Below are 14,760 nucleotides of genomic sequence, written 5' to 3'. Positions count from 1 at the left end.
TTAATTTTGTTATATTTAGTTTGATATACCTCATTGGTTACAATCGAAAGATCCGAAACTTTCTCAACGTTCGAATTTTATTGAAATGGTTGTAAAAGCTTTACAAAGTTTGGGTGAAAATCCAAAAACGGAATGTTTAACTTTAGATGATCTTTTAAGAAAGCATTTGTTGTGTATGCTTAATCACGAATTTCCGGAGCATTTCGGGGAGATTTTAATGGTTTTATTGAAATCGTCGAATTGTAGTGTTGATACCGGTTATATTTCGATTAAAGTTTGGTTGGATTTTATAAATTATTTAGCGAAACCCGTCGAAATCAATTTATCGATCCCCTTAAAAGATCAAATAAGACAATACGCACCCCAACAAAGATTATTGAGACACATCGAGCTTTTAGAAACGGCTACGTTGCTTTGTAAACATTTCACTGAGGAACGATTTCAATATGGTCTTTATGGTTTGTACCCAAAAACGCGGTATTACGTGGAAGTTTTTATGGCGTTTCATGGAATGATCGGGCACGCTTTGGTTATAAGTACGTTAAATCAACATCCGGGGGTTTTAGGAGATACTTTGTGCGATATTATTTGGCCTTATTTACGCGATATGTTTTCACCTTGGATTTTACCTTATTCGATGCAAAATATGAAAGAAAACATGGCTAATTGGATCAAGCAATTAGCTGATGATCGCTCGATTATATTACCATGGATTCCATCGGATTCCCCATCAGCAATGAAAAGCGTCCATACATTTTTTGAGTGCATCATGTTTGTTATTGAAACTTTACCAGCTTGCGGAAAAATTTTAAGTTTCGTTTGGCATTGGTACTTTACGAATTTTTGCCATTCTTCCGTTAAAGATCACGTTTTAAACGTTATTCATTCATCGTTTTTATTGTTGCCGTGGCAAAACTTTTGGCCAACAATAAGCGACGTTGAATTAATGATGAAAGTATCCGATCAATACTTACCGGATTGCCACATTTTTTTGGGGCACATTTTCGTGCATGTTAATTGGACAGCTTGGCTTACGAGCTTAATGGAATCAGCACCGATTGCAGTCAAAATAAGAACGTATCAGTGCCTTTTAAATCTCCTGGTTAAAATGGCCAACGAACCAAACGTACACAAAAATCACGCCGATAAAATTAAAACTTTACTCATCCAAGCCGAAGCTTTCGATTGGACATTAATCGATCACACCATGTATCAAAACGTGCTCGATTGGTACGTGATGAGTTGCGATTCCTTGGTTTTATTCAAAAACGATCCAAACGATTTAGATTTTAAAATCTTACAGTAAATATTTAATTAATTAAGATAATGCTTTGAATTAATTTATTTCGTTTTTAGCTTTTTATACAGCGTGGCTCATTATCAAAAATCGAATCAATCACACGATTCATTCGCGAAACGTCACGTTTATGTGCGATCCTACGTGAAAACGATCGCTTCGTTTGCCTCGAGATATAAAATGTTAATTCCCGCGAGAGAAGATGATTTAAAAGCTTTAATCACCAATCAATTAATGTATTTCCAACGGTATAGGAATCAAGACGAACTCAATCAATTAATGATCACCTTTATGGAAATTTTAAATATAAACGGGATTAATTCGATTACATTAAAAACTTTCGAAGAGTTTATTATGAATAAATCGAAAGATGCCGTTTTTATTAATAGTGTTTTGCATGGGGTTGGTTTGGGCGTTGTTGATGTTGAGAATTCGTCTCAAATTTATGAAGCTACGTTAGCAACTTATTTTTTAATAGATGGTAACGTTTTTATACAGTGTGCTTCAAAAGTAATCTCTCCCCTATAAGTACGAAGTCTTTCACCGCTGGTGTTAATTAAACTAAAAGTAGAACTAACACTAGGCTTAGAATTAGAAACTTTCGGGTTTAGTGTTAGTTTTATACTAGTGCTGTTGCTAGAACTAACGTTATACCTAGAATTAGAATCATTTTGGTTTAGCCGTCTTGAGAGACGTGCGGCTAAACTCAAATGTTTCTAGTTCTAGATTTAATGTTAGTTTTAGTGACAGTGCAAGTGTAAAACTAAAACCAACACTATACCTAGAACTAGAAACATTCGAGTTTAGCCGTACGTCTATCAAGACAGCTTAACCCGAATGGCTCTAGTTCTAGGTCTCGTGTTAGTTCTATTGGCAGTGTAAGTGTAAAACTAACACTATAGTCTTGAGACCCTACCTATCTAGAACGAGAAACATTCGGGTTTAACTGCACGTCTCTCAAGACGACTTAACCCGAACGATTATAGTTCTAGGTATAGTGTTAGTTTTAGTGACAGCGCAAGTGTAAAACCCGAATATTTCTAGTTCTAGATATAGTGTTAGTTTTAGTTTTACACGTGCACTGTCTCTAGAACTAATATTAGACTTAAAACTAGAAACATTTGGATTTAGCCGCCCGTCACTCAAGGCGGCTAAACCCAAATGTTCTAGTTCTAAGTATAGTGTTGGTTCTAGCAACGGTGCTAGTGTAAAACTAGAACTAATACTAATCCGAATGTTTCTAGTTCTAATGTTAGTTCTAGTTTTACACATGCACTATCACTAGAAGTAGAATCATTTGGGTTAAGCCGTCTTGAGAGACGTGCGGCTAAACCCGAATATTTCTAGTTCTAGATATAGTGTTAGTTTTACACTTACACTGTCACTAGAACTAATATTAGACCTAAAACTAGAAACATTTGGGTTTAGCCGCCCGTCACTTAAGGCGGCTATACCCAAATGATTCTAATTCTAGCTATAGTGTTAGTTCTAGCAACACTGCTAGTGTAAAACTAATACTAAACCCGAATGTTTCTAGTTTTAGTGTTAGATCTAGTTTTACACTAGCACTGTTACTAGAATGATTCTAGTTCTAGGTATAGTGTTAGTTCTAGTGACAGCGCAAGTGTAAAACTAGAACTGACACTAGACCTAGAACTAGAACGTTTCTAGTTCTAGGTCTAGTGTTAGTTCTAGTTTTAATTGTTATTCAACGCTTAATTATTAAAATTTTCTAACACTAAACCTAGAACTGGAAACATTTGGGTTTAGAGTTAGTTCTAGTTTTATACTAGTGCTGTTGCTAGAACTAACGTTATACCTAGAATTAGAATCATTTTGGTTTAGCCGTCTTGAAAGACGTGCGGCTACACTCAAATGTTTCTAGTTCTAGATTTAATGTTAGTTTTAGTGACAGTGCAAGTGTAAAACTAAAACCAACACTATACCTATAACTAGAAACATTCGAGTTTAGCCGTACGTCTCTCAAGACAGCTTAACCCGAATGGCTCTAGTTCTAGGTATCGTGTTAGTTCTATTGACAGTGTAAGTGTAAAACTAACACTATAGTCTTGAGAACCTACCTATCTAGAACTAGAAACATTCGGGTTTAACTGCACGTCTCTCAAGACGGCTTAACCCGAACGATTATAGTTCTAGGTATAGTGTTAGTTTTAGTGACAGTGTAAAACTAGAACTAACACTAGACCTAGAACTAGAAACATTCTAGGTCTAGTGTTAGTTCTAGGTTTAATTGTTATTCAGCGCTTAATTATTAAAATTTTCTAACACTAAACCTAGAACTAGAAACATTTAGGTTTAGAGTTAGTTCTAGTTTTACACTAGCACTGTTGCTAGAACTAACACTCCACCTAGAACTAAAATCATTTGAGTTTAGCCGTCTTGAGAGACGTGCGACTAAACCCAAATGTTTCTAGTTCTAGGTTTAATGTTACTTTTAGTGACAGTGCAAGTGTAAAACTAAAACTAACACTATACCTACAACTAGAAACATTCGGGTTTAACTGCACATCTCTCAAGACGGCTTAACCCGAATGATTATAGTTCTAGTGATAGTGCATGTGTAAAACTAGAACTAGAAACATTCGGGTTTAGTATTAGTTCTAGTTTTACACTAGCACCGTTGCTAGAACCAACACTATACTTAGAACTAGAATCATTTGGGTTTAGCCGCCTTGAGAGACGGGCGGCTAAACCCAAATGTTTCTAGTTCTAGGTCTAATATTAGTTCTAGTGAAAGTACAAGTGTAAAACTAAAACTGGCACTATACCTAGAACTAAAAATATTCGGGTTTAGCCACACGTCTCTCAAGACGGCTTGACCCGAATGATTCTAGTTTCTAGTTTTCACGAGGCTAGTTTTGTAAGCTAGGATAGCAAGCTAGGTAAGCTAGATAACTGTCCTGGCTTGGAAGATGCTAGTGCTGTTTACATGATGCCAGTAATTTTAACCCAGCCAAGCCAGTACCATTGCAGACGGTTGACGGTATTGACGGTACAAAACGTCCGTGAAGTAAAATGAACTGCATTCGTAAGAAAAACACAATACGACTGAAACAGTTACTTCGGAAACTATGTCAATTTGCATTAGACGAATTACTAGAAGATGTATTAGAAAAACGTGTATGGACAAGACCATGGCTTTTAAGAAGGAATGAACGTGGATCATCTGCTTTACTTTTAAAAGAACTTTGCAATAACGATATAGGCGAGTACAAGAGTATTTTGCGAATGACGCCCGATATGTTTGATATTCTGTTGAGTCTTGTGACGCCAAAAATACAAGGAATGGATACAATAATGAGACAGGCGTAATTCGCCACGGATTTTTTGTAGTGCTGAATCCCGCATAGATTTGTCTTTATAAGACGGAATGGTAGCGTTCCATAGACATTCCTTCTCACGGTACAATTGTACAAACTTTAAATTTATTTCGTTACTTAGTTTCGGCATCTCGTTGCAGAAACATACGTAGTTGCAGTCAGACAAACAAAACCGCGTGGACACTGCGCACTAGCCGAACGGATACTAGCTTCCCCGGCCACACGAAGCTAAACCGAAGCCAGCACAGCAAAATCAGTGGTGGGAGAAGCTTACTAGCTTTAAAAATAGAACGGCAAGCTATTAAACTATCCTGGCTCCAGACACTAGCTTACTAGCCTGGAATAAAGCTAGTTTTGTATACACGAAGATAGATGCACTAGCTTGCTAGCTTACTAGCACTAGCTTGCTATCCTAGCTTACAAAACTAGCCTCGTGTATCCCGGGCATTAATTATTAAAATTTTTTAACACTAAACCTAGAACTAGAAACATTTGGGTTTAGAGTTAGTTCTAGTTTTACACTAGCACTGTTGCTAGAACTAACACTCTACCTAGAACTAGAATCATTTGAGTTTAGCCGTCTTGAGAGAACCCAAATGTTTCTAGTTCTAGGTTTAATGTTAGTTTTAGTAACAGTGCAAGTGTAAAACTAAAAGTAACACTATACCTACAACTAGAAACATTCGGGTTTAACTGCACATCTCTCAAGACAGCTTAACCCGAATGATTATAGTTCTAGGTATAGTGTTAGTTTTAGTGACAGTGTAAGCGTAAAACTAGAACTAACACTACACCTAGAACTAAAAACATTTGGGTTTAGAGTTATGGTGGGTTTAGGATATCAAACTTAACGGCTGTAGCCGTAGCTGTAGCAGTAAGAAAAGTTAAACCAATGTGTTTCAATAGCACCGTTTAGGGAACCGCTTAAGGCTACGGCCGATGTAGCCGTAACACCTAAAGTTGACCAACTTTTAACTTCTTACGTTTAGGACAAAATTTGAAGAAATAATATACAATTATTACTTAATAAAAGTAACAAAATATAAAAAATTATTGAAAAGGATTTATTGTCCAGTTCTTGACACATACTTCAATTGCCAAGGAATTGCACTTTCATTATTGAAATACTGGCACAATAAGTTTCGATTTTCCATGCATTTTCTTGAAGAATTGTTGCTCCCTAATCGTTGTACACCTTCTAGCGGAAATGATTCTGAACGCCATTGTCCTTCGATTATTTCCCCATTTGCCCCAATTTGATTGCCATAACCAGGTGAACAGTAATATCCCCCATTCCTATATTTGCGTAGATAATTGTGAAGAACAACAGTAGCTTGAACAATTTGCTCAACTATTTCAGTTGAAGCTACTATAGTTCCTCTTAATATGCGCCATCTCTGACATAAAATTCCAAAGGCATTCTCAACTGTTCTTCTTGCTCTAGAGAGCCTATAATTAAAGATATTTTTATCAATGCCTAAATATCGGCCTGGATATGGGCGCACTATATTTTCCTACAATGGAAATGCAGCATTCCCTATCACAAAATGTGGGAGTATGGTGTTACTACCTGGAAGTTTCTTCGGTGGCGGAATGGGGAGTGTTCCATTAAGAAGTGCTTTGCCAAAACAGCTTTCTCTTAGCACTAAGTCTATGCACCAATGTCTATTGTGATAAAATTGTATTCAGCATCAACTGCTGCCATTAGAATGATGCTAAAACTATTTTTATAATTATAAAATTCACTTCCAGACTTGTTTGGTGCTTGAATACGAATATGTTTTCCGTCTATTGCACCAATGCAATTCTGATGTTGCCATCTTTGGGAAAAAGCTCTTTCAATTTTGTAAAAATCCTCTCTTTCGGGCGTTGGCATTACTTTTGGCTGTAAAATATGCCAGAGAGCAGCTGTTGTGTCCTTAACTACAATATGTACAGTAGCTTTTCCTACACGATAATTCCATGCCATCTTCTGCATTGAGCAGTCTTCAGCTAGATAACTACAAACCAAACAAAATAAATAAATGAAACATGCAATTATAATATATTATAATATGTTAGGAGCACACATTTCAATAACGCATACTTACTGCAAAGTAATTATCAGACGGTGAGCCGGAGACAAAGCTTTAATAATTATTAATTTTTTTTCGATCCATGATAATACACAGCGAGGTAATAAAACACGATGATAATACACAACAATACCACAGCACCAGTGGAACTTTTTCTGACACTTGTATATATTACAACAACTATAGTTGTTGATATTACAGTTTTCGATTGTTTTACGTTGTTTTTTTAACCAACGTATTTCATTAATTTATTATCCATTTTTTGCTATACACAAAATAAAATAATCAATATACTTATTGGAAACTTTTAAAATCTTAAAGTTGCTTCCTAAACGGGTCAGCTGTAAGCTTTAAGTTCTTTACTGTTACGGTTACGACTACTGCTACGGTAACGGTTACGTTTGATATCCTAAACCAGCCATTAGTTCTAGTTTTACACTAGCACTGTTGCTAGAACTAACATTGTACCTAGAACTAGAATCATTTGAGTTTAGCCGTCTTGAGAGACGTGCGGCTAAACCCAAATGTTTCTAGTTCTATTTTTAATGTTAATTTTAGTGACAGCGCAAATGTAAAATTAAAACTAACACTATACTCATCTAGAAACATTCGGGTTTAGCCGTACGTCTCTCAAAACGGCTTAACCAAATCTATCCAGGGAAAAATACGGCGTTGTTTTTTTCGAGAATAGAACGAAGAAACATCCTCTATTAAAAAATACAATATAGAGAATATTCCGTTTAAAAAAACTATATTAATTTTCTAAAAAAATGAAACAGAAGGGGTTACTTTTGATACACGAACTGTATTTATTTTTGTAACTTTATTTTTATAGCTTCTTTTTAGTTTCTGAAAGCAAACCTCTTTCTTGGTCTAACATAACAAAAATTATAACGTTTAATTTAAATAAATCGACCGAATTAGAGCGAGTTTTAATCCAAAATGGGTGCATCTTAACCTTGCACGCTTACATTTTACAAAAAATCGAAAAAGTTTTGGATTATAAACATTTACTCAGCGTCTCTTTGGATTGGATAAGTTCAATTAAAATGAGGGAAAATTTAGAGCCAAAAATCCCGTTGTTATGGCACGATATCTTAACGATGGCCGTTGATTATAGTGAAATCGATGAACCGTGTTGTCGGAGCCTTTTATATCGGTTCTCGCAGATTCTATTAACAGCGGCTGAAGATAAGGAAGGTTCTAAATGGGGGAGAAACATTTTGGGGGCTATTGGAATTGTTAAACCCGCTGTTAGTGTTCAGTAAGTTCACACAAAACTGTTAATTAAATTATTTTCGGTAATAACAAATTTTTTTAGATACAAATTTTTATGCCGAGCTTTAGCTGGTTATATTTTGGCCCAATTACCCGATAACAAAGGAAATAACATCCAAACGATAAGAAAATCGGCGAATTCCCCCGGCACGGTTGGCCAACCCGGCGGAAATAGCGAGTGTCCCAAAATTTTATTAAACTTAGATTTCGGGTACACCCAAGGCAAAATTAAAGAGTGCGCGGAATTAGCCTTAAAAGAAACTCAAAATCCAAGTAATTCCTTGCATAACGTGTCTGTGTTTTTAATAAATCTATTGAATCAATTTTATATTAAATCGTATTTGCGTGATATTGGATAAAAAAAATTAAAATTATATTATTAGTTGAAAAATAAAATGTTTATACACCTTAAATATATTTTTAAAATAATTCTTTTTTTCCCCAATATTACATTTCCCTCCCCAACATAGATAATTGCTTTAAAAATTGTTTTCCGTTATTCAACGTTGAACAACCATAAACGATTCGCTTCACGTTTCCAGAGATACTTTTTTGTTTTGCGTAATCCACCAAGTTTTGATATTCAATATAATTTCCACCTCCAACAATAAAAACGATCGCGTCTTGAAATGGGGAGCGATTTCTTGGAATATCCGTTAAACGTAATTGTTTTGGATCCAAATAATGATACTCATCCATTTCGGAACTACTTTTAAATTCCATTAAAAGATCCACTATTTTTGTAACGGGTAAATTCTACAACAAAATCATTTTTATTTAACTCATGCCTAAAAATGCTTGCCTGCAACCGTTCAATCAAAAAAATTTGCAGTAAACTTTGTTCTAATCACTGAGCATACAAATGCCCTAATGGTATTGGCAATAAGTAGTTCTAACAAGATGGCTGGCGGTCCTCTACATTTTAAGTCCAAGACTTTTTAAGCCGCACGTTTCCAAACCGTTGGATTGGTAGATGAGATGAAATTTACCACGATTTCCTGATTTAACACCACTCGATTGGGGTTTCTAAAAAGTAGAGTGTATGCAACAAAACTTATTATGAGTTGACGCGATCTGGGGATAGTTATTAAACTATAAGTTTGGTCATTGGAGAAGATATGACGAAGAGCAACCCCAACCATTTCGTTTACTCCATAATGAGCGGATGTTGAAGAATACATACATAAACGAATTTCATTTGATATCATAGCGAAATCAGCCATTGCATCTAAATCTGCACATGCGCCCAGAATAGCACCTTGAGAGAAGAGGTATTACCGAATTACAACCGATACTACTCCAAATCCTATCTGTTGATATAATTCTGGTAACGAAATTTACAGATTATTAATTTACCGATAGTAGGCTATCACAAATTTTTTTCGTCTTATATTTTTTGATAAAAAAATTCATAAAGTAACGGTAATTTACGGCAACTCAAAAATCGTTTTTTTTATGATTAACTCGCTATAAAAAAAGAACTGAGGAGCTAAAAATTTTCAAATTCACGTTAATATAGTAGAAATGATCGGTGATTATAACAAAGTTTTCTGCAAATTTTTTCATTGAACAGTTGTCGTGATATTCATCCCCAAAGTGCATATACAGGGTGTGTCAAATGTCTGGAATATAGCGAATAACTTCATAATTTGTGGTTTTAAAGAAAAATGTTTTAAATACCAGTTTCTTTATTAATCGTTGCGCATTTTTTGGCGATATTTGCTTGTTTGTATTGTTTTTGTTTCGTTGCTATGGCAACCAACATTGTTATTTTAAATGGGATGCATATATTCTTTTTGCATACGTTGATAGAGGATAAATCCCTCTATGCGATAAACATATCAAATCATATGGTTGTAAAAGAAAGAAAATCTAGAAAAAATACGTTTTCTGAAAATATTAAGTCAGCAAATTACAATCAAAGTAAGCGCCGAAATAACGCCGTTGACAGCTTTAAATGTCAAAAAAATGACAGTTTCAACAATTATGAATAATTAATAATGTATGGGTACGGTGACACATTTTATGTAGTTTCGTCATTGGTAGCTGTCTTCAGCCGTCTACTTTTTGGAAGGTTTTTAACACTTCCGGTGTTATAATTTTTTTTTAATATTTTGGATACTGTGGATTGTTTATCCGCGTAAATATTATTGAACAGTGCATAAACTTCACTTTGAGTGTGTTATCTATTACCACAGTGATGGGCGCTGGGTAAATACCCGGCGGGTAGAATCTGTCGTAATTTAGATTAGATCAAGTTATTATATTTATTATCATCAAGCAACCCTCTGCGTCCATTGTTGGACATAGACCTCTCCTATTCTGTTCCATTCGATTCTGTTCTGTCTGAATCCAATTGTTGGTCATTCTTTTGACGTCTACTTCGTTTGTTCGCTCGCGGTCTCTACTCAAGCAACCGTTTTGTCCACTGCTCATTCTTCATTCGCGCGACTTAACCCGCCCAGTTCCACTTAAGCTTTGCCACAATGTTGATCACCTCATTTACATCAGTTCTTCTTCATAGGTCTTTATTTCGTATGTAGTCCCTCACAGTTACACCCAGGATCGACCTCTCCATCTAACTTTGCTCTACTTGGACCCTCCTGGCAGTGGCTACCGTTAATGTTAAAGTTTTGGAGCCGTATGTCATAACCGGAAACACGCATTGATTTAAAGCCTTTCTTGGCCTTTTCTCTTGAAGATGCCTCTAAGTTTCCCGTAGGCCCATACGAGTGTGATCCTTCGGTTTACTTCGATTGTTTATCTCTCGATCACGAACCTCATAACCAAGATATACATAGCTGTCAACCCTCTCACTCTCATTATCCCCAATGTTGATGTTAGAGCTGGAAACAAGATTTGTTATAAATTTTGATTTCTCCCCGTTGATGGCCCGACTCTTCCTTTAACTCGTTCAGCATTAGTTTAATCTCTCCAAGGCTATCCGAAATACACTGTTGGAAATAATTCACGAGCACACCCTATATAATATGAACGCGTGAAGATAAATCCATAATATTTGCGGAGCACAAAGGTTTACTGTAGACGAGTTTATTCGGGGAGTTTTGAGTTGTTCCGTCGCGGCATTGTTGCCTGAGCCGCCCTTCCAAGTGGAACATTCCATCGCTATGGAGACCGAAGTGGATGGAAAATACCGGTCGTTTTTAGTGTGGTGTGAGGGACCACATTGTTATCGTACTCTGTGCGCAATGGATGGGCGATCGCGTTACTTAAACGAGTTTGAGCGAGGAATGTTTGTGGGTATGCACATTGAGGGTGTATCGTTCTGTGAAATTGCGCGTCGTCTCGACCGGTCGTTATCGGCAGTGCAACGAGCATGGCGAGAATGGTCTGAGGTAGGACATAGGTACCTTCAGCCGCGGCCGGGACGGCCTTGCGCGTCCCCAGCACACGAGGATCGCGCTCTTGTGCTCAGCGCTTTAGCGTCGTGTGTGTTTTCCTCAAGGCAACTTGGAGCTGTTTGGCCACTGGCAGGGGAAGGCGCACTCACTACGTGAACTGTACGGCGGCGGTTGGTAGATAGTGGACTGGCGCGCGCGTCGTGCAATACAGCGGATTCCATTAACACCCGAGCACCGCAGCATACGTCACGAGTGGGTCGACGCTAGGCATTGGTAGGTTGCCGAGTAGAGGGACATTTTGTTTTCCGGCGAATCAAGATTCGAATTGAGCACCGGTGATGCGCAAATTTTAGTTCGTCGGAGCCGTGATGATCGTCTACTCGAGCAGTGTGTGCAAGAACGCCCTATCCACCGACAACCGAGCATTATGGTATGGGGTGCGATTACATACGGTGGACGTACACGTCTGCTGCGTGCATAGCAGACCATGACGGGTCAACGATACGTAGATGAGGTGCTACGGTCCGTTGTGCTTCCCTACGTTCGGCGGCTCCCAGGTCTGCTATACATGCATGACAACGTACGATAGCACATCGGGCTAGACGTTAGATGCACGCGTTCAGATTATACAGGGTGTGCTCGTGAATTATTTCCAACAGTGTAAGAAGAAAGACATTGTCCGTGTAGCGCAAATTACTTAGGCATTTGCCATCAATGTTTATGCCTTTTTGGGTCCAATCTTGTTGTTTAAGTGCACTCTCCAGGACTATGATAAACAATTTGGGTTCAACAGTGTATCGCCATGTTCTATTCACAATCAGTACTTTACTACTTCTACTATCTTCAGTACTCTTATGCAATTTTACCGTTATTGTAGCATTCTTGTAGATATTATAAGTAAGTGCTCGCAAAACTGCCATCAACTCAATTTAAATTAAATTTTATAAATACCTCTAAATACCCATCTTTGGTACAGTCATGTTCATGGGAAATGCACACTCAAGGTGAAGCGCTGTTGTGAGATCCGACGCCCGTGAGCTTCGTGTGCGCTCGGCTCAGCCCGTTTAGACAGCCGAGTCAGCGGCATGTCGGATCTCACAACAGCGCTTGACCTTGAGTGTGCATTTCCCGTGAACATGACTGTACATACCCCGGGGTATATATCCAGGAAATTTATCCTTGAAAATAAATACCCGGGTATTTAACATCATACTGCCCATACATCAGTAATATTTGGATTCTTTGTCGTTCGCTTAAATGCGCCATATTTGTTTAAACTATCAATTTTTTGACATTTAACGGCGTTATTTCGGCGCTATTTCGGCGCCTACTTTGATTGTATTTGCTGATTTAATATTTTCAGAGAACGCATTTTTTCTCAATTTTTTTCTTATTGAACCATATGATTTGATATGTTCATCGCGTAGAAGGATTTATCTTCTACCAAAAAAAAAAGGAAAAACATATGCATTCCATTTAAAAAAACAATGTTGGTTGCCATAGCAACGGAACAAAAGACAATGTCTACAAGCAAATATCGCCAAAAAATGCCCCAATATTAATAAAAAAAAATGTATTTGAAACATTTTTCTTTAAAACCACATATGGCGAAGTTATTGGATATATTGAAGACACACCCTGTATGCGTATATTTGCTGGATATTCGCGCGTCTAAGAATAAATAAATAAATGAAACGTACGTGTCTTTTAACGACTAAATTTTTAACACCTTCCATCACAAAAGAAGATCCTTGCGAAACTAATTTCGAAAACATATTAACCGTTTTAGTCCCGCTCCCTTCGTATTGATTACTTGGCGAAGTCATCTTAGAAAAATTTCGCCACCTTTTGATAAAATTCATAGCGGAAGTGTCACAACCGGCTTCAGCTAAAACCCCCTCGAATTTTTTAAACTCCCCTTCGGTAATACTTGGAGTACAAATAAAATAAATTATAAACAATCTCATTTTATCCTCGACGGTTCCCGTTTCTCGATCTTGAATAATATCCATCAAATTTTTTTCCGTTAACACCTTACTCATAATTTTTTCTTCCAACTCAAAGAAACTATCCAATTTCCTCGACTTAATATAATTTAAAATAGCCGTCGCTATCGTTGTGTGCATATCGATTAATCGCTTCTTCTCTAATAACTGTGGTAATGAATTAACAGCTGATGTTATCTTAGCCGTGTTATCCGAAACCATAGATACAGCAAGATCCGTGTCGTTATCAATACCCATCGAGTTTTTTAACCTTTTAACTTCCTCCTCTGATGATCTATATTGCTCCAATTCTTCTTGAATCGCTTCCGCAACCGTCGGAAATGGTGAACCTTTATGAGACGACCAAAACTTGTCTTTTGAATCTAATTCGCATGGCCGTGTTTTCGAGCGAGCCCCACCAACGGCCGGTTCTTCAATAACAACCCGATTTAGCGTTAAATCCAAAACGTCGTGAGCTAAAGCTTGATAAGTCCAAGTGTGATGTAACGGAGTTGCCATATCAACGTTTCTATCCAAAATAATCAACAGCGGTCTTTGAAAATTAAAATTACCCGCTTGGGCATCATTTTGAAATAAATTATTTCTCGCGTCAAATAGATTATCTCTTAATTTTTTATCTAATTGTTTAGCGACCATCTCGGCCGCGTTTCCTTTGGGGCTTCGTATAATCGGAACACTCCCCATTGTAACAAAAAATGAAAATAAGCTATCAACCATCGAATTCATAATCAAATCCATTTCCGTGTCTTTAATATCACCTCTGTTTATAGCGTAATAAGATAAATCATCGCTGTTTTGATGCTTTAAAATAAACATATCATCTTCGAGCGATATAAAATTAATGTATTGATCGTACACTTTGTGGATGTTGGCCACTGAGTTTGCTTGGATCGCGGCGGAGGCTAAATCTTCAAGTTTTTGTCGCGAAATAGGCGAGATAAAATTTAAATGGTAAATGTCGTAAGTACCATTTTGAAAATCTTGGCTAATGCGGCCCAAATTCTCTTCGTTTGGAACGCAAAAATAAATTGCTGGAACTTCTGGGATTGGATCTCGATCGGAATGTAATTGAACGTACAATGTAACCCCTAACTCTCTTAATTCTTTAACCGATATTAAGGGCGAAATTATATCTTGTCCTACGCGATCATAAACCAACACTTTCCATACAGGTTCAGAAGCACCCAATTTATTTTGCGGTTGATTTAAATTTAACATTTGCTTCAAAGCATCTGTAATTAAAGAAAATAATACAAGAAAATTACGTAAAATAAGTACTTACTGATTTGTTTTTGTCTAATCGACATCTTTACGTAGTAAAATTAGTATCTAATTCATGTAATTACTACTTTACAAGATTTGTTCTACGTGTTCCTTATTTTGACAGACGTCATTATCGAA

At 37.0% G+C, this 14,760-nt stretch overlaps 2 protein-coding genes across 2 annotated transcripts in view; one reads left to right on the top strand and one right to left on the bottom strand.

Annotated features, from left to right (window-relative positions):
- LOC111417917 (ectopic P-granules autophagy protein 5) overlaps nt 1–8,404 on the top strand; it is a 27,454-nt gene extending 19,050 nt beyond the window's left edge. The window contains exons 12-15 of the mRNA XM_023050327.2: nt 20–1,302; nt 1,357–1,778; nt 7,560–7,977; nt 8,035–8,404. Coding sequence (XP_022906095.2) covers nt 20–1,302; nt 1,357–1,778; nt 7,560–7,977; nt 8,035–8,350 — 2,439 coding nt within the window. The 3' untranslated portion in view covers nt 8,351–8,404. The remainder of the gene's footprint in view (nt 1–19; nt 1,303–1,356; nt 1,779–7,559; nt 7,978–8,034) is intronic.
- On the bottom strand, nt 8,388–14,760 carry LOC111417918 (sec1 family domain containing Slh). Its single transcript, XM_023050328.2, has 3 exons — nt 14,642–14,760; nt 13,054–14,591; nt 8,388–8,747 (listed from the first exon to the last, which is right to left on the bottom strand). Exons 1-3 carry the CDS (start codon nt 14,664–14,666, stop codon nt 8,439–8,441), a joined length of 1,872 nt encoding a protein of 623 aa, XP_022906096.2. The 5' UTR covers nt 14,667–14,760; the 3' UTR covers nt 8,388–8,438.

The sequence above is a fragment of the Onthophagus taurus genome, chromosome 11 (assembly GCF_036711975.1).
Source record: "Onthophagus taurus isolate NC chromosome 11, IU_Otau_3.0, whole genome shotgun sequence".
In the NCBI taxonomy this organism is placed as follows: domain Eukaryota; kingdom Metazoa; phylum Arthropoda; class Insecta; order Coleoptera; family Scarabaeidae; genus Onthophagus; species Onthophagus taurus.
This window is presented reverse-complemented; position numbering and strand designations above follow the sequence as displayed.